Source organism: Copadichromis virginalis, linkage group LG10, assembly GCF_057382275.1.
Source record: "Copadichromis virginalis isolate Kocher_CV1m ecotype Utaka linkage group LG10, C_Virginalis_male_GT1.1, whole genome shotgun sequence".
NCBI lineage: Eukaryota > Metazoa > Chordata > Actinopteri > Cichliformes > Cichlidae > Copadichromis > Copadichromis virginalis.
Window position 1 is genome coordinate 950,001 of NC_140627.1, and position 25,023 is coordinate 975,023.

The window sequence follows — 25,023 nt, forward strand, 5'->3', positions numbered from 1 at the left end:
GGTACCGTTTCCTTCAGATTGACACACTGCTGAAGTACTGCTCTACTTATTGTTGAGATGTTACCATGCCGTAGGAAGGAAGTAATGCTTTGCTTAAAAACTTTCTCTTAAAAGATATTTGGTAGAAACAGGGACAGTCTCTGGAACAAGAAAATGAATTTAGAAACAATGTTGTTCACAGCGTGGATTCTGCCTATTAATGACATTGGGAGGTTGTCCCATGTTTGGAAGACCTGCTTCATTTTGGAGTAAGCTCCAGTTGGGAGAATAGAAGCAGACTGAGTGTAGTAGTAGGGCCAATTTAATTTGAATCTTTTTAAGAGATTCTCAAAAGGTTCCAGAGTTGGGGCCAGAGACTTTATAATTCTGCATGTCTGTGATTGTGTATTATCTTTTGGATAGTTTGTGGAAAATTATCGTCAGCAGCTGAGATTCTGGATCAGTAATATGCAAATTGTCATGACCATGATCGACAACCATTGATCAAAGGCCATGAGTACCATTCACAGAGAGTTGGGCAGTGGTTGCAATCACAGCATTGTACTGTTTATAAGGTTGGGGAAACCTGCCGTCAGCTGATTCTGAAGAAGTCACCTGAATGAGTGATGAAATGTTTCTCCCACTGAAAACATCCAGATGAACAGAATCAACTTTTTGCTTACCTGGATGATTGAGCATGCATCAGCACACTCATTTGTTGTCTTGGCTGTGTGGTTAGGAATGTTGTCCTGTTAGAAGATGGACTTTTGTCCCAGTTTGCGATCCATAGAGCTCTGGACACATAACTGCATTCATCTTTCCCTCGACCCTGACTACTCTATCAGTTTCCCAGTTCCCTCTGCTGAAAAACATCCCCACAGCATGATGCTTCCACCACTGTGCTTCACTGTAACGATTTTATTGGCAGACAAGGAGTGGTGCCATGACGCTTGGCATTCAGGCCAAAGAGTTCAACCCTTGTCTCATCAGACCAGAGAATTGTGCTTCTCGTGGTCTGAGAATCCTTTAGGTGCTTTCTGGGAAACTCCAGGTGAGCCGTCACCTTCTACTGAGGAGTGGGCTCAGTCTGATGACTCTACCATACAGGCCTGATTGGTGCTGCAGAAATGGTTGGACTTCTGGAAGGTTCTCTGTCCACAGAGCAACACTGGAGCTCTGTCAGAGTGACCATCAGGTTCTTGGACACCTCCAGCTCCAGGTAGAGTCCTGGTGGCTCCAAATGTCTCCCATCTATGGATAATGGAGTCCACTGTACTCATTGGGACCTTCAATGCTGCAGAATCTCTTCGTACCCTTCTGCAGACCTGTGCCTCGATACAATCCTGTCACTGAGGTCTACAGACAATTCTTTGGACTTCATGGCTTGGTTGGTGCTCTGACACCTGTCCATGGTTTGGACCTTACAGAGACAGGTGTGTACTTTCCAGATCAAGTCCAGTAAACTGAATTTACCACAGGTGGACTCCAGTCAAGTTGTAGACACATCTGACAGATGAACAGTGGAAACAGGAAGCACCTTAGCTCAGATCTGAATGTCACGTAATGTTTTTGTTCGCTATTTTTAATAAATTTGCAAGAACATCAAAGTCTTGTTTTCACTTGTCATTTTGTGTGTAGAATTTTGAAGTGAGAAATGAATTAAATTTTTGAATTAAGCTGTAACATGAAAATATGAGGAAGCGCCGTGAATCCTTTCTGGATGCACTGTAACTTGTTTCTGTGAATCATTGCAGTCTGCTGATGCACTGTTGTTGTCTGACCCCTTTGCAAAGACAAATTAAACCTCACATTGACAACCTGTTTGTGCAGATTCATTTATGTCTAATTTCCATAACATGGTATGGGGCATTTTAAAATGTTTAGCAAAGTAAACCAAAAAAAGTGTTCCTCATAAGATAAGTAGGAAAATATTCAATATAATATGTGTATGATATACAGAAGCTGGTTTATTGGAAATAACTGTTGAATGAGTGTGATCCGGTCAGCCTGTGAGGAGCCCTGGTTAACCAGCTTCTTTTTAATCCCTCTAGCTAAGCTAAATCTGTGGTAGCCTGGCTTATAGCATCAACTTGACTAAATATGTTCATTCCTCCTGATGTTGACTGTGGTTGGTGAACGTGTGTGTGTGTTAGCCAAGACGCAAGGAGAGAATGTGTTGTTGCATTTGTCCCATTACAACACAGTGATATGGGTCCAAGAAAAGATCTGCCAGGGCTCTAATTCAAATGTAATAGAGTTGAATAAAGCAGCGCCACCTTCTGGTGAAGATGGCCTACATGTACTGACCTATATAAGAATACAGTGCAGATGTCACAGAGCCCACTCTGGTCACAAGTCCTGCACCCGTTCACTGACTTCACAGAAATGAGCTGGAAGCTGAATGGCAGATGGCAAAGCTAAAACGCCAGTAAGTGAAAAGAAGTGATGAAAATCACATGATGAAGCAGCCCTGAAGCCCACCATAGACCTGTGGAGCAGAGGTTAGCACTGTTAGCTCACAGCAACAGGGGTCCTGGTCCTCTGTATACAGGAGATTGATAGTAACGCATTATTATCGGCACAGGGTCGAGGCAGGGCTTGAAACTGATGGTGCTAAATGACTGCATGTGGATTTGGGCCGACTGACGTGAAGCAAAACCAACATATGGGCACCTTCTCACGAAATTCCGACAGCACTTAAATGTAGCAGAGCTCTGCCGGGAAACAAAGCCCTCTTTGTCACTTCTTCCCCTTCTTCAGCTTTTTCACGTGAGCGAGGTTAATAAACGACCACTGATCATGTCTGATGACACACTTCGGGCGCAGAGTTGTGCTTTGTAACTTTTTCCTGCTGGTTAGACCTTTGTTAGAGCCCAGTCTGGAGCGCAGGAGAGAGAAGGAGGGATTTCCCTGTTCCAAAAACTTTTTCATCCAGTTTCCATTAAGGAGGGGGAGGGAGGATGGACATTCCTCTCATACTGAGGCCAGGCGGTGTGGGGGGGAGGGGGTGCTTCCTGCCACTTCTCATGTACCGCTTCTTTCTTTACTCCCAACATGGAAAAAGATTCCTTGGCCTCTAACAAACTCTTTTCCCCGGTGAAAGAATAAAAAGCCCTCGGTGACGTCCAAGATGGAGCGGCTGCAGCAGCGCGTTTCGTAACTTCAGGAGAGTTGGTGCCGAGGAGACGACAGAGCAGCAGGGAGCGAACAAAAGGATGTTTCACTGAACTCACGGGCTCGGAAAGTAAACCAGGTTCTTCAGGTAAATCATTTACGTGTGTGCGCGCACATCAACCGGATGCTCCGCTTATCTTTGTCACACTGTTTCAGTCCTGCTGTTGTCATTTTACGGCACCAAACTAAACGGCTGAGAAAAACCAGACTTTCAGCGCGTCGTTCGTGAAGCTTGGATTGGCTTCGGACTCAGTCATGTGTGCTTTGAATTAACTTCAATAATCAGTGCCAATTCACTGACAGCGTGACGCGTAGGTGGGTGTAGCCTTTACTGCATCCTGGCCTTATCAGTAGGACTCCAGTTAGCTCTGTGTGACATTTGAATGTGAACGTGGGGTCCTTGGAGTGGGTCAGTCTGAAGTGGATGACTCAACAGTTGTTTTGCATTCACAGCGGTGTACTGTCAGTTATCACAGGCACAGTAATCTGCGTATGTGACGTTTGGACCTCAGAGTGAGTAACAGAAACTAAACTGGAAATCTTTAACTGACCAGATAAACAAGAAAACTCACTCTATGCAAAAAGCCGTAGAGTGATTTTAATTGGGAAATCCATCCATTCATTTTCCCAACTGTTTATCCAAATTGGGCACGAGCCGTGTCCCACGAGCCTGCCCCAACCCTTACAGGGGGTTCGGCATTTCCACACAGCATCATGGCTTTAGTTTCTCTGTTGACACACGCAGACTAAATTCTGATAATTCTCATGTAATTTAAGACTAAACAAGATTGAGTTTAATGATTTAGATTAACTTGTATTTGTAAAATATTTGAAATTGTAGCTTTTAAATAAGCTTGAATTGCCATTAAACACAAAGACTCCAACTGCAGGCCTCGAGGGCCGGTGTCCTGCAGGTTTTACATGTGTCCTTGATCCAACACAGCTGATTTAAATTGCTAAGTGACCTCCTGACCATGTTTTGAAGTTCTCCAGAGACCTGGTAATGAGCTAATCATTTGATTCAGGTGTGTTGACCCAGGGTGAGATCTAAAACCTGCAGGACACCGGCGTTCCTGGCCTACAGCTGGAGTTGGACATCCCTGGAATAGAAGGTGTAGCTGTACAGTCACTGGGCCTTTCTTTTGATTTGAAGATATTTGTTAACAGCACTCTTCAACGAAAGACATTTGCTGCTCCAAAATTTGGAGTTCAGCTTGAGGTGAAAGGGGCAGTCCATGCTAATGTCTAATGTTGGGGTAAGAGTTCCTTTAACTGAAGGGGCCGGGCTCAGCTCCTGTGAAACAGCCCCGCACCATGATCCTCGCTCCACCAAACTGTACACTTGGCACAGCGCAGTCACACAAGCATTGTTCCCAAGTGTGACACTGAACCGGCAACTAGCAGAAGTAGTGAAGGTAGATGACTTTAATCCCTGGGGTTGAGAGGTCGGCAGAGGTAGAGACCAGCAGCCGGGTGGATTTGTGACTGAAGGATCGCAGCTCAGAAAATGGGAAGATTTACAAAATGGTGTTTAGATCAAAAAGACAGGAGATGTTCAAGTTTTCACTGCGAGTGAGCAGGATGCACAGGACAGAGGCTGAGACGGTTTGGACGCGAGCGGCAGCTTTTGATTATTTTAGTAAACAAGTATTCCATTTCTTTTTCGAGTAATTGGATGAGACATCGTTTTGTTTTAATAATCAGCAGTAGAAAAATACAGGTCCTTTAAAATAAACTCCTCATTGGTTTTCATGCTAGAAATGTCAGAGTTCTGCATAGTTTAACTAAACAGAACCTAAAGGAAGTGAGGTCAGAGGTCACATTGTAATGTAACTCCTGTATCTTTACTGTAGACTTGAGTAAACCAAACAGTGGAGGATGGGAGAAGCTCACAGGTTTGCTGATCAGTGGTTTGATGGAGCACCGAGCTAGCGTTTCCCTGTAAAGGTCTGAATGGTTATGACAGTAAGAAGCACTGCTAGAAAAATGTTTTCCCTGCACCAGAGCTCGTTCTCGTGGTTACGACCTTTTGCTCCTGATCATTTGTGTGTAGACAAACTCCGTGTTAAACTGTGACGTTTATTTTCACTGCTGCTGTTGTTTTATCAGCCGTAGCAGCCAGTTTGCTAACATGTCAACAGTTTGCTGATTGACTGGGATCACAGTCCGACTTACAGCTGGTTACACCCCCAACATACCGTTTACCCCGTTATCCTCTGTTATCCTCGTGCTAACCAGGCCTCACCCTGCTTAGCTTCCAAGATCAGAAAAGGCTGGCTCCAACCTTTAATGTGCTATATCTTGTTTTCACCAGCCACATACCCCAGCACGTACTGCACCCGTGTGTTGTACCTGATTCTTGAATATTGTATCTGACAGTTTAAATATCTGCGGTTGCTTCAGCATCATTCTGCTTGCTTCTTTCATTTTATGTGTCGTGAACAATCTGCACTGATCTTAAGAAACATCTGCAACATGAACGACGGACACTGAGTCAGCACTCTTCTGTTATACTGATATAGAAAGTCCAGAATAAGGACGTCTGCCTTCAGACAGTTCCACATAAACATCTTGGTGGTCTTCACTTAATATCAGATGTGTGAGTGGATGTTGGTGCTCCACAGATCTTTAAAGAAGTGTTGCATGTTATACTGTGCTGAGCTCAGGTGACAGAAGCATGAAATGTGGTTTCCATGTTTGCATGAGCCGTCTCGAGGACAAGTCTACACATTGTTCTTGACTCTTATTTATTTTATTAGAATCATCATGGGTTTTATTTTTCAAGTCCTGAATATTTTCATGCTTTATCTTAGACCGAGTAAATACATGTGCAATAAAGTGCAGTGCGTACATTTAACCAGGAAAGGCATCTGCAGTATGAAAGCACTCCCACTATTTTGTCTTTCTATAGTTTTAAAGACAACAGGAGGAAAAATGTGATCCCACAGTCCATCCTGTTGTTCATAGAGTCTGAAACACTTATCACAGAGACGGTTGACAGTCAATGCTGGTTAAGCAATTACACTAGTGCACAGGTATGAAGGTGTGGCTTGGAGCTGAATAGTTGCCAGGTCCACCTCCGAGCTCCACCTGTCAGAGTGTGGGAAGAAACGGGAAAAGAGGTGCGTTGTTTCAAACCTTCAAAACCCAGGTACACATCGCTGTGAGTGGAACAGACATTTTTTCACTGGGATTGCTTTATAAGGAAGGATTCTTTGAGCCACACAGGTATGATATCATTTTAAAAACAAAGAAAAGGTCTGGACAGAAGCTGAATTCAGGTTTGAGCTGTAGAGATAAAATCAGCGCTTTACTGCCATGCAGCAGAGACCAACAGGTGGGAAGAAAAATGTTGCATGTATTTTTTCTGAAGGCTTCACTCTAGCAGGGATCTCTGAAGCATTACATCTGAAACTATTAACACTTTTAGCCAGTACATGTATCAAATGTGCTAAACTGAATGCATACGCTGGACTCTGTAATATAATTTAGCACGATGTAAACAGTCAGAGAACATCAGGAGAATGGAGGCTTACTAAATAAACATGGATTCCTTATTTTTCAACATTATTTTAAACATAAGTGTATTTTAACTTTTGATTTAAGTTCATGTTTCCACTTTCATTGCATGAACAAAGGATATAAGAACCAACAAAACAAGAGGTCATGGGTGTTACAGTAGCATCAGTTGGATTATGTCTTTGCTCTCATGTATGTCAACAGGTGTTGTTAATGGTCGGTTGTGCCGGCAAGATAGGAATTTTTTTCCATCGCTTTTCTCCCAAATCCTTTTGTAAACAGATGGAGTCATTTGGTCTAATAAATGAAGGTGTTTAATTATGTTAATAAAATTTGTGGGGGGTGCTTCTGAAGCCAACATTTTGTAATTTTGCTGCAAACATGACAGGGTGTCTGTACATCAGGAGGTAGAGCAGGTCATCTGCTGACTGGAAGGTTGGTGGTTTGATCCCTCGCATGCCAAATATCCTTGGGCAAGATATTGACCCCAAGTTGCTCTCCGACGCGTCCATCCAAGTGGTAATGTTAGTGAGTACTTAATACAACATTCACTTTCTTCTATTATTTTAATACTTTGAGTACCCCAGGAGAGTAGATAAGAATCAGTCCATTTACTTTCAGAAGGTAGGCATATTTACCCATATTTTCCGGGATATACCTGAGATCTGGAGACCCAAAGCTTGTATAAACCAAGATACCCAGGGTTTGGGAAATAATTGCAGCAACATCCTTCCATATGGGATATGTGGCTGGTGGATATGATGAGCATGAAGAGCCAGCTGAGTTCTGCTTTGACTTTTCCTTGGGAGTGATAAAGAAGCGGATCTGCTTTTTCCAACAAAAGTCCCTCCAGGTTTGAGAGTTGCTTCTTTTTCCCATTAACATGGTTTGTAGAGTCCTTATTCATTATAACCTTACTCTGGTACAGCTTACTTACTAGACCATTGCTGTTCCCGAAACTATAAGCATCCATGAATATCTGGATAACATGAGGAACTTCAATCGGACAGAGACCCTTAATGTTTTGGTCATTGAACAAGTAGATGTAATACTAGAGTGAGCCCACTGTAAATATCTTCTGTCTTGTAATGGTGACTTAAAGTCAGGGTCACAGGCATGCCACCTTAATAATTTGGAGTTTGTACTCATTGAGCACTTTCACCCACTGGTTTACTGTTTTAGGGATTTCTTCCTCTTTTTTTCTGTCGAGCCAAGTAATGACTGGACTATTAAATTCCTGATATTTTAGATAATGCCAGGTGATTGGTAGTTATTGAGTCTACAGTGCTTCAGTGGACATGAAAATTTCCAGTGCATCGCAGAGGTATATACAAGGTGTCCTCAAATTGGTGCCTTGAAGCACCAATGGTTGCTGGCTGCTACAATATTTAGTGATGAGACACGAGGTCTTGAATGATCAGGCCCCATCTTATCTGAAAAACCTCGTAGTACTCTTTTACTCCATTGGAGCACTTTGCTCTCAGACTATGGGCTTACTAGTGGTTCCTAGGGCTTTTATGGGAACAGTACGGGAGGCTGCTGACTACAGTATGGGAGGCAGCCTTCAGCTTCAGGGCCTCTCTTCTGTGGAACCAGCTCACAGTTTGAATTCAGGGTGACCGATACACACTCTACTTTAAGGACTTAAACGTTCCTTTTTGGACCAAGCATTTAGTTATGTCTGGAACAGTGCAGTAAATCTAAGCTGCTGGGGTCGTCACATGATGCACAAAGTGTTTCTTCTTCACTCACTGTGTGTTTATACGCCACTCTGCGTTTAATCATTAGTTATTATTAATCTCCAGCTCTCTTCCACAGCGTGTCTTTGCCCTGTCTCCCCACCCCAACTACACGTGGTAGGTGGCTGCCCCCCTGTCCCTGAGCCTGGTTCTGCTGGAGGTTTCTTCCTGTTAAAAGGGAGTTTTTCCTTCCCACTATCGCCATAGTGCTTGTTCATGAGGGGTCATGTGATTGTTGGGTTTTCTTTATTCGCCTTGCAAAATAAACATCTTGAGACAACTGTTATTTTGGTTATATCCCCAGACACTGGTGTCAAAGTTGTTTACAGAAACAAATCCTCAAAAATCCTGTCCTGAATAAGATTTTATTCATTTTTCCACATAAACTCTGATCTTGGCGTTAGCAAAATTTTGTTACGTTTGTCATGTTCTATGGAACGTGCTGCGTGGAGTGTCTGGACCCTTGTTGTTGGTTCTTGTACAGCTGTTTCAAGAACTTGGTTCGCATTACCAGGAACAAGTCGGACTTGTTCCCAATGCGTTGGACTCCGTCAGGGCTGCCCTTTGGCCCACATCCTCTTTATTATTTTAATGGACAGAATTTCTCGGCGTAGTCAAGTGATGGGCTTCCACTTGGGGACACCCCAACCACAGCCTGTTCAGACTCCTGCCCTCCGGCAGACGGTACCATGGCCTGAGGTACAACGCTGTGCGGGGCTGTGGAAGCTTCTTGCAAACCGCCATAAGACTGTTGAACATTTTTATAGAACAGGGTCAGCTGAAATGGTTCAGCTGGACATCTCTTGGTGAGTTACACTGAGAGGAGATCCATGGGCAAACCCAGGATTATGATAACAAGCTGAAGGCGACTCTAGACACTTACAGTGGGGCAAAAAAGTATTTAGTCAGCCACCGATTGTGCAAGTTCCCCCACCTAAAATGATGACAGAGGTCAGTAATTTGCACCAGAGGTACACTTCAACTGTGAGAGACAGAATGTGAAAAAAAAATCCATGAATCCACATGGTAGGATTTGTAAAGAATTTATTGGTAAATCAGGGTGGAAAATAAGTATTTGGTCAATAACAAAAATACAACTCAATACTTTGTAACATAACCTTTGTTGGCAATAACAGAGGTCAAACGTTTACTATAGGTCTTTACCAGGTTTGCACACACAGTAGCTGGTATTTTGGCCCATTCCTCCATGCAGATCTTCTCGAGAGCAGTGATGTTTTGGGGCTGTCGCCGAGCAACACGGACTTTCAACTCCCGCCACAGATTTTCTATGGAGTTGAGGTCTGGAGACTGGCTAGGCCACTCCAGGACTTTCAAATGCTTCTTACGGAGCCACTCCTTTGTTGCCCGGGCGGTGTGTTTTGGATCATTGTCATGTTGGAAGACCCAGCCTCGTTTCATCTTCAAAGTTCTCACTGATGGAAGGAGGTTTTGGCTCCAAATCTCACGATACATGGCCCCATTCATTCTGTCCTTAACACGGATCAGTCGTCCTGTCCCCTTGGCAGAAAAACAGCCCCATAGCATGATGTTTCCACCCCCATGCTTCACAGTAGGTATGGTGTTCTTGGGATGCAACTCAGTATTCTTCTTCCTCCAAACACGACGAGTTGAGTTTATACCAAAAAGTTCTACTTTGGTTTCATCTGACCACATGACATTCTCCCAATCCTCTGCTGTATCATCCATGTGCTCTCTGGCAAACTTCAGACAGGCCTGGACATGCACTGGCTTCAGCAGCGGAACACGTCTGGCACTGCGGGATTTGATTCCCTGCCGTTGTAGTGTGTTACTGATGGTGACCTTTGTTACTTTGGTCCCAGCTCTCTGCAGGTCATTCACCAGGTCCCCCCGTGTGGTTCTGGGATCTTTGCTCACCGTTCTCATGATCATTTTGACCCCACGGGATGAGATCTTGCGTGGAGCCCCAGATCGAGGGAGATTATCAGTGGTCTTGTATGTCTTCCATTTTCTGATGATTGCTCCCACAGTTGATTTTTTCACACCAAGCTGCTTGCCTATTGTAGATTCACTCTTCCCAGTCTGGTGCAGGTCTACAATACTTTTCCTGGTGTCCTTCGAAAGCTCTTTGGTCTTGGCCATGGCGGAGTTTGGAGTCTGACTGTTTGAGGCTGTGGACAGGTGTCTTTTATACAGATGATGAGTTCAAACAGGTGCCATTCATACAGGTAACGAGTGGGGGACAGAAAAGCTTCTTACAGAAGACGTTACAGGTCTGTGAGAGCCAGAGATTTTCCTTGTTTGAGGTGACCAAATACTTATTTTCCACCCTGATTTACCAATAAATTCTTTACAAATCCTACCATGTGAATTCATGGATTTTTTTTTTTTCACATTCTGTCTCTCACAGTTGAAGTGTACCTCTGGTGCAAATTACTGACCTCTGTCATCATTTTAAGTGGGGGAACTTGCACAATCGGTGGCTGACTAAATACTTTTTTGCCCCACTGTATGCTGTTTTTTGTGTTTTCAGCTTTTTTCCCATTTTTGTGAATTTGACGTCTTCTTGTCAAATTTGGAAGATTCAACATTAAATTAATATTTGAAACTATACAAATTAAAGTTGTTATAGTTATAATTCCAGCTTGGTTCTGGATGGAGTATTGAGAGTTGGAGGTGGCCTCGCTGCTGCTGCGATGCCAGAACATATGAAGCATCCAATCATTATCCCAAAGGACGTGCGTATGACCACACTGCAGGACACACACGAGAAGATTGGACACTGTGGAAGACTGTATATGCTCTCAGAGCTGCAACAGAAATATTGGATTCCTTCTGCTAACTCGGCGCTGAGGAACTTTCTGTCAGGATGCATAATCTGCTGGAACACTAAAGGCAAACCATTGGAACAAACTGGCCAAGAAGACAGACTTCCACCCGATGAACTCCCCGTTACTAATGTGGGAGTGGATCGCTTTGGATTGCTGATTTGAAGCTAGGCCGCAGCACTGTGAAAAGATATGGTGTGCTGCTTACCTGTCGTACAATGTGCACAATTTTAATGTGCACACAATAAACACTGATTCTTGTCTAAATGGCATCTGACTCCAGTAACGGATGACCCAACAGACCCTAACCACTTGCTGCTGATGAGGAAACGGCCAGTTTGCCTCTTAAAACATGTTTGCAATTGCAGGAAATGGCAATATTGAAGTATGCTCGAACTATACATGTCTGTGCTGCAGTGGAGTATGGGTGCGCGTATTTCATGTAAGAATAAGAGCAGTTAAATTACTATGCATGCTTATTTCTGGTGCCTAAAACATATTTTCCCAAAACCTAAAAAGATTTCAATGCCAGAGATAAGCAGTTTCTAGATTTGTCATCCAATATTTGTTCATTGTCCAGATCCTTTGTGTGTATTTAAACAGGAAACAGATTTGGCTGTCATTCAGTATGTGTACACCAATGTTTTCTTCTTGTGTTGTCAAATGTTTCAAACGAACTAAAATGCAGATTGCAACAGGAAGATCCATTGAAATGAATATGACAAAAATAACACGCATATGTTACAAGTCTACCTTGAATCTTGGTGTCTGCTGCACTGATTTTGAGTCCGCATAAAGTCACCATTTTGACCATGTTCCTTCTAACAGGAAGGCCCTCTGACAGAGCCAGGCTTGGGAGAAGCAGCCGTCTACAGGGCCACGTGGGAGGTGAGGGGCAAAGAGAAAGTAGAGAAAAACGGTTACGTGGAACGTGGTGCTCAGAGGACTCATTCCATTATGAGGAGCTGCCCACCACCTATAGCACTATAATAAAGGAGGATTCAAGGTCACCTGATTCAGCTCTAACCAAATCTGAGATTTAGATTATTATTGCTGTCAGATTTCTTGAAAACAGACGGGTGGTAGTTCAGTGCAACCAGACGTCCTGTTCCCCATTCTGCTTTTGATAGCTCTAGAAACCTTTGAGAGTTGATCTCATACTAATACACTAGACTAAGGTATAATCTGGCACGAAATGAATGATCAACTGGAATTTGGATTTAATGAAGAGGGGAGAGTCTCTCCTCCAATAGAAAGCTGACATTGCCCTTCTGTGTCTGTGAACAAAGCAAGTTATTCAGCTAACAGCTGCAATTCTCTGTCGTGTTTAAACGCAGTCTAGTCTAAAGAGCTTTGAAAGAAACTGACTGGATGTCTTTAAGTTTCCTGACAACATTTCATCTCTCATCCAAGAGGCTTCTTCAGTTCCTCTGGGATGAGAGAAATCCAGTCACTTCCATGTTCCTTAAACTAGTATAACCTGGATGACAGAACATACACTGACAAACATGCAGTCTAGTTCGTTCAAGTATAAACATGTTTATGTGAAAAGTCATGTCAGAGCTGCCACAAGCTTCAGACTACAAGGTGACATGTGGGTGAAAAATGACTTTTACAACTTCATTTATGTTACATTAGCAATTCGCTGATAGGCTTTCAAATTAAATGTCAGAATCCACACTTGTGTGAATGAACCATGAAAAACAGCCATTCGATATTAAGTAGATATGCCAAAGTGCAACCAGGTGGTACGTGATATTGGAAGCTGCCTCTGTGTTGCTTTAATATTCGTTAATGACATTGACTGTTAAATTCTAGAATAATAGAAAAAGTAGCTACTGAACATACATCTTTATAAGAAGTACTTTTTGAGTTTTGTTCCCAAAAAATTCTCTGTAAAATGAATCGAAACGACAGCACCACAGTCTGAGGAAGCCGGAGGTTTCTTCCTGTTAAAATGGAGTTTTTCCTTCCCACTGTCGCCAAAGTGCTTGCTCATAGGGGGTCATATGATTGTTGGGTTTGCCTCTGTATGTAGGGTCTGCCTTACAATATAAAGCACCTTGAGGCGACTGTTGTTGTGATTTGGTGCTATATAAATAACATTAGATGGGATTGAGCCACTGTTATAGCTTAGGAAGGCTGTCAGACTCAGGAACGTTAATATGTTGAATACAAATGTTTCTAACTTTGACTCTTTTGTTTTGTTGTATATGTATTTTGCTGAAGTGCAGGCATCTCACCAACACTAACTTATTTCTCCTTTTGTCTCATATTTTATTTGCCAACAGATGTTTCGGAAAAAAGCATCTTCCTCCTTGAGAATGAGAAGGATAACAGAAACTAGATGTAATGATTTTCTTTTCTCTACTCTATCGAACAGGGATCACATTCAGTGTTGTCAGTGAAACCATACTAATTTGAATGCAACAGAAAAACTGTGTATGTTTTGCTGCAAATCCTTTGATATACTTTCCCTCAGTTTATTGCTGCTTTGTAGAACTTGTGCCTGAAAGTGGTGACCGTGCACCAGGAAGCTCCCTGCCTACCACCATTACTTTCAAAGAAGAAAGTAGAAGAGACACTACCAGTTTCCATGCTTTACCAGTTATAAATACTGTGAGCAATATTGAGATTAGATGATTGTATTCAAAAAAGAAAACTCCCAACTGGGAAAAGCCACTTTTCCCAGTTGGGAGGTAACGGCACTCGTCTAGACTTTCCACACCTGCTTAGGTTGTTTTCTCAACTAGTACTTCTCAAGGCTCTTGTGCTGCTCCTTGGTGGAGTTGTTATCTGTGATTGCCACTTCTATCAAAGCAGTTTTCTGCTCCTTGCCAACCAGCACAGTGTCTGGCTTCTCAGCGCTGGTCTTAGCCTCTTCAGGTATTTTGCCCCACAGATGATGCATCATCATGGACATCACTGGAGTGTGGGATACCCAGGTACTTGTGCCTATCCTGCTACACTATATTGTCAAAAGTATTAGCTCGTCTGCCCTCACACACATGAAATTGAGTGATGTCCCATTCTTAATTCATAGTGTTTAATATGATGTGGGAATTTTGACCGTTCTTCCCAAAGGTCAGGCACTGACACTGACCCGACCTGGCTCGCACTCTCCACTCGAATTCATCCCAAACATGTTCTTTTGGGTTGAGGTCAGGACTCTGTCCTGGCCAATCAGGTTCTTCCACATCAGTGTGTTTTTAGACTTTGTGCACTGTTGTGCAGTCCTGTTGGAACAGTCAGGTTTGTTAGCGATGTGAAATTGCCCAAAATTTGTCGGTATGGTGAAGTATTAGGAGTTTGACTGCAGCTAAGAGGCTGAGCCCAAGTCCTGTTTAACTCTAACACGCTGTTCTTGAGCTCATCTGAAATGTCTATAGTGACTGACTCTGAGAAAGTTGCACACTGTGCATTCAAGCATCTTCTGACCCTGCTCTGTGATTTTCATGAATCATGGCGTGCTGTTACCTTTTTGTACCTATGGATCATGGTTTTTTTTCTGCTCATGTTTACTTCTTTACACTGATTATTCATGCTTTCCTGTGGAGGGCATATCTCGAGTGTGTTGGACCTCTTTTATCCACGAATTTCTAGAGAAAGGAGGAGACCCCTGGTGTCTTTCCTGAGATGGATAGCAGGCTTCCAAATATTGAGAGTCAGTAAATATATCATAATGAGTAGGTGCCTTGGTAACATATTGTACAGGACCACATGATTGTGAATCATGCAGTGAACACTGTCCCGTTAGGACTGATCTTTTCGTGTTGGGACACTACTTGCAGATGAAACGGACTGCTCTGGTAACAGCGATCCTTCATGGATGTCCTGCAGGATTTGCAAATGAATCTCAGAAACTGTTTTCAGAATCTTTACAATGACAAGGAAAGGTAGCAAATACCCTGTGCCATTTGCAGTTTAAACCCTTTTATATCACTTTATATCTGCAATTGTTGCATTTTTAATGGCATATTTTAAACTTAAAAATAAATGAATAAAAAAACGTATAGAAGTATGAAGTTACATTTTCATAGGAATCATCCAAACTTTGGATCATATCACCTTCAGGCAAATTGAAGACTTTGGACGTGACCCAGGGTTTGAAAATATAAAAAATATCCACATAATGATTATTTTCCAAGTTATAACTAGTGTTTCTAGAATTGTGTTGTATTTGAACGGGTCTGTCTACTGATATTTTTGTTTTTGTGTGAAGATTTGTCATATTTGCTCAATCCAGCATGAAATCTGAAAGCAAATCATTCACAGCTTGTTGTTCAACGTTTGCACCATGAAATTGTAATGCAAATAAGTTTGAGCAGAAAGCCCTCGTTGATTGGAGAATGACCTGTGTGTCTTATTGAGACGGGCACGTGAACAGTAACAGTGTTACTCTTACAGTGTTTACAGTTAAATGCCCAACGGCCGCCGCCGTCTTCTTTCTGTGGTTTTAACTCCTTAGTTGAGCGTGTGATCGGGGGTTGAGGGCTTGGGTGAATGGTTTCTAATGTTTTTCAGGAATTGTTCCTCCTCCACTTGTGTTCTGTTGTTTGCGCGGGGCAGTGGTGGTGATGGATGCTTCCTGTTCCTGTCTGACCTGAACGTTATTTCTTTCCTCTCGTATCAACTTTACTTTCTCTTTCTTTGACTGTCGATCTCTTGACCCACTAAACTCATTCCTGTCTGTACTCACTGTGGCACTTTCCCTTCTCCTCTCAGGGAATATCGACCGTGGGCGAAGCTTATCCTTCCACGAGGTTTGTGGCCAGCGCGAGGTGGAGATGAGGGCCGCAGCCGAGGAGTCCTCCAACAGCAGCAGTAGTGTAGGAGGCGGCGGCAGCACAGTCCTGCAGCGTCTCTTACAGGAACAAATGAACCGGAATTATGTGCTCCAGCAACAACAAGGTGGAGGAGGAAGTGGTGGAACAGGAGGGGGAGGAGGATACTCGGTGCAGGGACAGGTTGGGCCATCTGATGATCATTCCATGAGCCCCCACATTGCCCGGCAGGAGCCACAGGGACAGGAGTTGCAGACAGACAGCGGCCTGGAGAAGCTGGGCTCCTCCAGAACCGGAGGAGGAGGAGGTAGTAGCGGAGGAGGGAGCAGCCAAGGACAGTGTCCAAACTCTGAAGACCTCCCTACATATGAAGAGGCCAAAGTGCAGTCGCAATATTTTCGGGGCCACGGCCCCCCTCCTCAACCTCAACAGCAGAATAACCAGGCCCAGCAGCCTCCTCTACAAGCGTCTGTGGGCGCCGCCTTCTATGTCACAGGGGTGAACAGCGCCAAGGTGCGCACTGAGGGGCGCCCCACGGTGCAGCGAGTTAGCGGCATGGGGAAGGTCCACCAGGACGATGGGCTGAAGGACCTGAAGCAAGGACACGTTCGGTCGCTTAGTGAGCGACTTATGCAGCTCTCATTGGCCACCAGTGGCGTGAAAGCTCACGCTCCTGTCACTAGCGCCCCACTTTCTCCCCAGCTGCCCCCTCCAGGGCCAGCTGGTGACTTATACAAGACGCAGCATCGTGGCCCACCTCCTGACTACCCATTCAAAGGTATGGGTTCTCCTACCAAGCAGCAGGAGTCGGGAGGCCATTTTTACCAGGAGCAAAGAGGAAGGGAACACTCGAGGGAAGTGCCTCATGTCCGATACCAACCCCCACCAGAGTACGGCTCGTTCAGGTAAGGAGCACGCCCTCACGCAGTTATAGGAAAATACGAATGAGCTACAACTTTCAGCACACTTGTGTTCAGTAGGCTGGAAAACAGACTTCTACAGTAGTTACTATTCCAATAAAGGTGTAGTATTGGTTAAAGTATTGGTTGTTGAACCATTCCCGGATCTTAAAAAGTGACAAGTGGTCTTTTCCTTGTTCATCAAAAACCTCGGTGTTCTCCAGCTCTGCTGTGACTCTGTGCTGTTTACAGCTCAAACACAAGTTTAATCTTTCGGCAAACAACTAGAGAAAAAATAAAAGTACACCAAAATATCCTAATACTACCTTATACTCGTGGCTCAAGAGTTGGGAGTTCGCCTTGTAATCGGAAGGTTGCCGGTTCGAGCCCCGGCTCGGACAGTCTCGGTCGTTGTGTCCTTGGGCAAGACGCTTCACCCGTTGCCTACTGGTGGTGGTCAGAGGGCCCGGTGGCGCCAGTGTCCGGCAGCCTCGCCTCTGTCAGTGCGCCCCAGGGTGGCTGTGGCTACAATGTAGCTGCCATCACCAGTGTGTGAATGTGTGGATGACTGGATATGTAAAGCGCTTTGGGGTCCTTAGGGACTAGTAAAGCGCTATATAAATACAGGCCGTTTACACAACCCAATTGTGTAGTATGGTGGAGGGAGTTTTTACAGAAGCATGCGAAGGCAGCAGTCCACGAGGACCGTGGCCTAGGACTCCCATGTCAGTCAGCACCAGAATGATTGGAGAAAGATCCGTTTTAGGTTTGGGAATGGCAGCTTCAAAGCGTGGAGCTGCGGCATCTGTGAGCTGAACAGGCGTTGATCAAGACGTCCCAGAAATATTGATGAGCTGAGACTGATTTACTTTTCTCAGCTTACACTGAGTTATCACTTAGTGTGTTCAACAAATAAATTAGAAGTAAAAATAATAAGGCACCCAAAGCGCTTTACAATTCCACTCTCACATTCACACACTGGTGGAGGCAGCTACAGTTGTAGCCACAGCTGCCCTGGGGCAGACTGACAGAAGCGAGGCTGCCATATTGCGCCATCGGCCCCTCTGGCCAACACCAGCAGGCGGTAGGTGAAGAGTCTTGCCCAAGGACACAACAAGCAGGACAGAGAGAGCTGGGGATTGAACCGGCAACCTTCCGGTTACAGATGAGCGTCCCAATCCTCTGAGCCTGTGTGTGTTTGTATGTGTGCATTCATACACTTTGTCTCTACCTCAACATATCCGAGTCCTTCCTTCCTTCCTTCCTTTAGCACAACACTCTACTCAGCTGTTAAATGGATCAGAAACCTCTAGTTTGGGATTATTCAGCACTCCTATGCTAACCATGCAGCTGTGCTTTCAATTCCACGGCTAAACTAAAGTCAAATAAACAATTATCAGTCGGTAAAAAACAAGATTTTAGTTTTCATCGGGGTAAAAATTCTCCAAGCAGAAGGTAGAAAAACAAAAACCGACCCTGGTTTCTTGGATGCAAAGACGGATCCTGTTGGGCCTGTTTAGCACTTACCTCAGAGCAAACTGGATTTAAACAGTCATGAATACAACCAGATTTTAATTGTCAGGGCAGGACGTGCTACGACATGACCTGCTGTGGTCTGATGTCATTCCTTTGAAGACAAAAGATATTTTCTGAACAAACTCAGCTGAAGCTGGTGTGTTCCCATGTTACTCAGAAACAAGTCACACATCACCCAAGCAGACAAACCAATGAATCAGACAGGACACGTGATAAAAAGCCTTAGTCTGTATGTAAATGCAACTAGTGTGCATGCTGGGGGAAATTATTATTTGACCTCCTGCTGAAATTTGAAGTTTGCTCACTTACAAAGAAGAAACGGTCTCAACCTCAAATCTCAATGCAGTGAATTCGTCCTGTAGCCTTAAACAGCAACATGTTTCTACCTCTGTGTGTGACTGTGGGGACTTTCTGCTGCTGCAAACATGGCAGGTGTGTGTGTGTGTGTGTGTGTGTGTGTGTGTGTGTGTGTGTGTGTGTGTGTGTGTGTGTCACAGGTTAAATGTGAGCTTTTGTGTGGTCAGCTAGACTAGAAAGGCGCTGTTTGTTTACTGTTAAAATGTGATTGGAGCAAATCATTTGGGCTCAAATGAAAATGAAAAAAATGTCAATAAAATAGCTGTGGACACATGCTGTGTCTGTTTCAGCGAACTGTATGCTAATAAATGTTCAACAGTGTGCAAAAACAACTGACTTACAGATGTGTAACCATGCTTTCTGCAGGTCCAGTAAGGAAGGCTTAGTTCACACCCAGCGACCCCTTCAACAGCACAGTCCCACCTCCTCTGTCACCTCAGTGGGCTCTTTATCGCGCACTCAGTCCTCAATCCTTAGCAACATCCTTAGTGCCTCCCACTCCTCTCATCCTTCCTTCCCTCATCAGCAACCCCAGAACCAGGGAGAGCCCTTACTCACGGCGGTCCCTCGTAGTCCACATAGTACCGGCTCCCACCAGTTGGCAGAGTCTTTTACCTCAGGGTCGCTTCACCCACCACAGAGGAGTCATGGTTTTTGTCCAGATCCCTATGGCTCCACACCAAGGATGCACCATCATCATCATCATCAGCAGCAGCAGCAGCAGCCTCCCCATCTGTATCATCATCATCAGCAGCAGCAGCAGCAGCATCATCATCAGCAGCAGCAGCAGCCGCCATTCCAAGGACCTTCCCAACCGCAGCTGTCGGTCCATTCTGGACCTTTCCCCCTTTCACAGTCCTACACTCACCTGCAGGGGGAGCCCTTTGCAATGATGGCCCGTGCCCAGCAGATGGTAGATACACTGACAGACGAAAACAGGATGTTGAGGCAGGAAATGGAGTCCTGTCGCGAGAAAGTCACTAAATTACACAAGGTAAGAAGTTTAGCAGTCATCTGTTTAGATACATGTGCAGACAGTGTTGCCCACTAAGTTTCAGATGTTAGTGTTCAACATGACCTTTGACCTGTTTGAAACCAGAGTACTCCTTCAAACCTGATGCTGACACGTTCAGCCTAACAGCAAGACAAGTGCAGCACTGTGTGAAGAAGATGTTTTTGGTTATAATCTGTTTTCTTCATGCGTTCCTGAACAGTTTGGTTGAAATGTGTTTCAAAGCGCTAACAGACAATAGAACAGTGGTGTTGTTGGTAAGGCCAGTTTGGACCAGTAACTGGTATACAGTTTCACTCTTTCTGTATCTGTGAACAGCTGGAAATGGAGATCCAGCTGGTCTCAGAGGCCTATGAAAACCTGGCAAAGTCTTCCTCCAAGAGGGAGGCCCTGGAGAAAACTATGAGGAACAAGTTGGAGCTGGAGGTGCGCCGGCTGCACGACTTCAACAGAGACCTCAGAGGTGAGAAACAGTGAAGAACATGACCAACATTCCTCAAATGACTTCAAATGTAATGATGACCTGTAACAGCTGTACCCCGTCTCAGCTCCCAGCGTTTACAGAAATACGGGATCGGTTGGATGGACTTGGATCTGTCCCCAAAAGGACAGATGAATCCAGTAAAGGGGGGCTAGCTGTACCATTCACTGGGGTAGCCAAACGAATGGTACAGCCTTATAACGCTTTGCTTTAGTGATCAGTGAGGTTAAGGTGTCACTGGAAAGGTTCCTACAGAGGGGACGTCTAATCCAGCAAAATAATCTACAATTTCTTTTTCATCCACCAGTTCAGACGGGTCATGCTGAGTTTTAAAGCAGTGTAGAAATTTTGACATTTTGCTACCTTAACTGTGTCCTATGTTATTGTCTGTTCTCTCTGCAGTCCTGGATTTCTTTTTTTTTTGTTAAACACGCCATTTTCCATAATGTTCGTCTGTTTATTTTGATGCATAGTTAAATAAATAGCATTATGGTCAGATATGTCTGCTGTTCCCATTTTACTGCCACCACCATGCTTTGGTGGGTGTGCGTCCCTCTGCAGAGCCCCGTCTCTTTTATAAGAATGATTTATTATTTCTCTATTTTGTTTAAAGCTTGTTGTGTCCTCGATATTGTTAAAGTCGTATTCCAGTCCACATCAGGAATTTCCGTCACACTTGGTGGTAATCTTGTCAAATGTGTGTCCCCCTCTGGAGGTGCATACACACGAGCTACTGTGACACTCTTTCCTTTCGCAGTTCGCTGCCTTCTTGATCCTCATCTTCCTCAATCTTTTCAACATTAACATTGCTTGATATCAGGGTAGTTGCACCTCCTCTCCTGCTATTCTTATGTGAGCTGAAGATGGAATTTGTATTTCCAAACCTTTTTGACATGTTTCATGTAGAAATATCACCTGTGTCCTGTCTCTTCCATAAGGAGAGGATCCTAATTGTCCACCGCCTTTACTCCTGCTGTTGGTGCCGCTTCTCTCTTCTAATGAATTGAAGCGGCTGTGACATTGCGTGTTGTATAGCAATGGTGGCAAAAATGCCGACTGTGGAGCTGAGCGAAGCGCTCACCGAGTGGAGAAGTAATCAAAACTGTGCAGCTTGAGCCTGGCTTCATGTGCGGTGCTGTATACACGGCCTGGTCCTCTCAGTGGATTCATATTCTTGTGTAGGGTGTTTGAAAACGTCCCTTCCTCTTCTTCCCCAACTCCAAAAAGTCAGGTACTGTCCCTCCTCGATCAGCTTGTTTTGAATACGGTGAGTGCTCCGCTCAGCTCCACAGTCGCGCCCTCATTTCCCCACCTGTGGCCACTCTCTCTGATACTCCTTTCATTTCTTCAGTTGTTTTGTCCAGTTTGTTGCCCATTTCTTGGTGTAGAGAATTAATATCCTTTTGTAGACTGTCGTGATCCTCTTTCAGTTCCGACCTGAGTGATTCTGTAGCGCTCACCAAATCATTCGGGGCTCCAGGGTTCGTGTTAGCTTGCGTTGCAACATTGCTAGCTTTTGCTGATGAGTTGTTTATGTCTCGGGCGAATTTGGTGTTTTGGGCATATTTGTGTTTTGTCAGTCTCCTGCATTTCCTTCCCCACTATTTAACTCTAGAAGAATTGCCTATAAACAAATTTTTATATCTCCATGTAACCTTATATATTTTAAAATTAAATAATGAAACATCCTAACCGAAAATGGATTTAGCTACATTCTGGACAGTGTTTCCGGAATGCAGTAGCTAGCGAGCTGATTGGAGACCGTTACAGCCAATCAGAATATTTGCATCCAAGTCTGTAATTGGTTGGTTTTGTGGCACACTTATGACGGTGTACGGAGAGTTGAGCGTGCAGGGAGCAGAGATCTGAGCAAGCGCAAATACCAACAACTGAGCGAGAGCGGCTGTTATTGTGTGTGTGGATAATAGCAAACACTGGAAGTAGAGCAGGGCGACATGACCAAAAATATTTATCACGATATACATTTGAAAATTTGCGATAACGATATAACTGACGATATAATTGACACTATACTAATATATTTTCACTTAAACAAGCAGCTGTTTTTTATGTGCATTAAAGTTATGTAAAAATGTAACAGTGCACTGACAGTTTAACCAAAAGGCATTTCCAGTGGAAACTGGCCGACGTATCCTCAGCATAACCATGTATAACATCCACACAACTTAAAAAGAGGTCATACACACACAATACGGTAACATTATGCTGAAGCACAGCACATATCACTCCGCGAGGCTCCGCCTACGATAGCCGTAACGCTCCGACAATCCATCAAGCGGTGCGGCTTCGTAGCTCAGCAAAGTCGTACTGAAACATTTGACAGATTTTCGAGCGCCGTGCACATAAAATCGTTTCGAGGTCAGTAAACACAACCAGAGTTCATACATAAGGACACGGGATTATAAGGGGCTCTGTCGACTTTCAGAGAAATCAAAGGATTGATTTTAAGTGCGCCGTATTTTCCAAACAACACGGTAATAACGACGGCCCGCTAGCATGCGCTACCAAAAATAGTGCTTTGTTGTGTATCTGACGGACCAAAGCTAAACCAGTTCCACCAGTGAAGCTGCAGCATTTTTACAAACCAGTTCAGGTTCATCGTTTCATTCAACGATCCACTTTCTCCCTTCTTATTCTCCGTCGCCGCCATGCTTTTTCCTTCCATGTGCGTAGGTAAACAAAGGCACTGCGCATGTGCGTTTTACCCATACTCTATCGCCATATCTCATTTTCTTATCGTTGCCCAACATTACACCGGTATTACCGTGGACGGTATGATATGGCCCAGCCCTAACTGGAATACATTTCTTGCATTGAGACATTAAACTTTTCTTCCCTCCAAATAATTTTTTGCGTGTTGTTGGTTTTTTCTTTTGGTTTTTTACATGCGCTCAGAATAGAGGCACAATGATAACGCCATACCAGTGTCATTGAAATGCATTGTGCTGTATGTGTGTATACCCAGGCACCAAGATTTTGTGTTATGTGCTGTTGTTTTTAAGAGCGCATGGAAACCGCTAATAAGCAGCTCGCTGCTAAGGAGTGTGACGGCTCGGAGGACAACCGCAAAACCATCTCCCAGCTCCTGACACAGAGTAAGTGCCACACATAGACAGCATCAAACCAACAACCTTCCTGAGGAATAATGACGAGTTATTATTATTATTTTCTAATATAACACCTGTCAGCAGAATGCAGGCTATTAGAGGATGATGCACATCACTGTTGCCTGTTGGTGTCCACATGGAAACTAAGCAGACAATAGTTTTGTCAACTCTTTTATGTCGGGACGACTTGCTTGTTGAGCTGGACAGACTGTGTCTGACACTCAGCTGTTCTATGTAGGTGAGCCTCTCAGATTATTTTCTGTCATCAACCTGTATCAGTAAGTTTTTTCATTAAACAGTCCAAATGAAGGGCCGTAACCTGCGGACCCTCGCTGGTAGGGATGGGTACCGGTGTCCGGTGCCATCGGTAGTAACCAGACCGAAAAGCAGCGCACATTTCGGTGCTTTATTTCGGTGCTTTTTTTCCCCTGAGCTGTGATACACTTTAGATTCTAGCCAATCATTTTACGTTTCCAAGGATAGTAGGCGGGTCCAGGTACGTACGTTCTGTTAGAGCAGAGCTACAGATTAAAAATGTCCAAGGCGAAGCGGTCAAAAGTCTGGCTGTACTTCACAGCAAAAGATGCAAACTCAGCAGCAACAAGTGCTTTAAGCTGATACTGTGATACTGTCAAAGAAGGTAACACCAAGAATCCGATGAAACACCTGGAGACGCATAGCGTTTTTTTAAAAGCCCAGAAATGCGCCGTATTTGATAGCTTGCTGCGAGACCTCACACCGAGCACATCTACTGCGGGTGGGTTGCCTGTTATGCAACATCCCCCAAAAACACGAAGAGGAGAGTCCTGGCCCCTAGCCCTGCCAGTGTAGCAGGAATGATGAGGATGATGATGCAGCAGCAGCCGTTCTTCTCTGCGTGAGTAGCTTAATGTTGTTCGTGTGTAATTTACGTTGAGTAGGCTAACCACGTTATTACATTAATGCATGTAAGGTGAACTAGCAAACATCATCATAGCTACATGCTGCTGTCTTCTTGTTTGATGGCAGATACTCCCTTCACCCTGGCCAAAAAGGCTAAAATGACCAAAGAAAAAGTGGAAAACAGTTAAACATGAGAGGTTTTGGACAAAGTTTGTGTTTTTTCCATTGTTTAAGCATTGCTTCCAGCCAAGAGTGATACCATATATGCCCCATAGCTGCAGAAAAGGCTAACATTGTTATATTTTTACAAAAAACCAGCTGAACATGAGAGGTTTTTGGACCAATTTTGTGTTCTCCATTCTTTAAGCACCGGTTTGAGCATCGTTTGAGCACCGGCACCGTTTCAAAAGTACCGATTTGGCACCGGTATCGGATAAAACCTAAACGATACCCATCCCTACTCGCTGGTGGTCAAACCATCAGCATGTCCCCGATGTGAAAGCAGTGTTTTACACTTCATCGGTGCCACAAACACACTCAGCTTTCACTCATTCGACATTATCTTTAGCAGTCCATGGAGCTCACACGGCAATGCTGCAAGTCACCAGGTTTTAATGGCAGCCACCTTCAATCATCTCATAAAGGACTCGCATTAAATAAAAGAGGTCCAGTCTACTCCAGCTGAGATGATTAACAGGCAGCACAAGAATCACAGCACACAGTGCT

General features: G+C 44.2%; 1 protein-coding gene across 2 annotated transcripts in view; it reads left to right on the top strand.

Moving 5' to 3' along the window:
* Positions 1 to 2,973: 2,973 nt before the first annotated feature.
* Positions 2,974 to 25,023, top strand: part of amot (angiomotin) — a 41,262-nt gene continuing 19,212 nt past the window's right edge. The window contains exons 1-7 of one of the 2 annotated variants that reach the window (XM_085469334.1): positions 3,156 to 3,241; positions 12,047 to 12,106; positions 13,510 to 13,567; positions 15,944 to 16,907; positions 19,161 to 19,788; positions 20,125 to 20,269; positions 23,311 to 23,403. In XM_085469334.1, coding sequence (XP_085325460.1) covers positions 13,510 to 13,567; positions 15,944 to 16,907; positions 19,161 to 19,788; positions 20,125 to 20,269; positions 23,311 to 23,403 — 1,888 coding nt within the window. In that variant the 5' untranslated portion in view covers positions 3,156 to 3,241; positions 12,047 to 12,106. Of the gene's footprint in view, positions 3,242 to 12,046; positions 12,107 to 13,509; positions 13,568 to 15,943; positions 16,908 to 19,160; positions 19,789 to 20,124; positions 20,270 to 23,310; positions 23,404 to 25,023 lie in introns of both variants that reach the window. The other variant, XM_085469332.1, reaches the window with a different exon arrangement.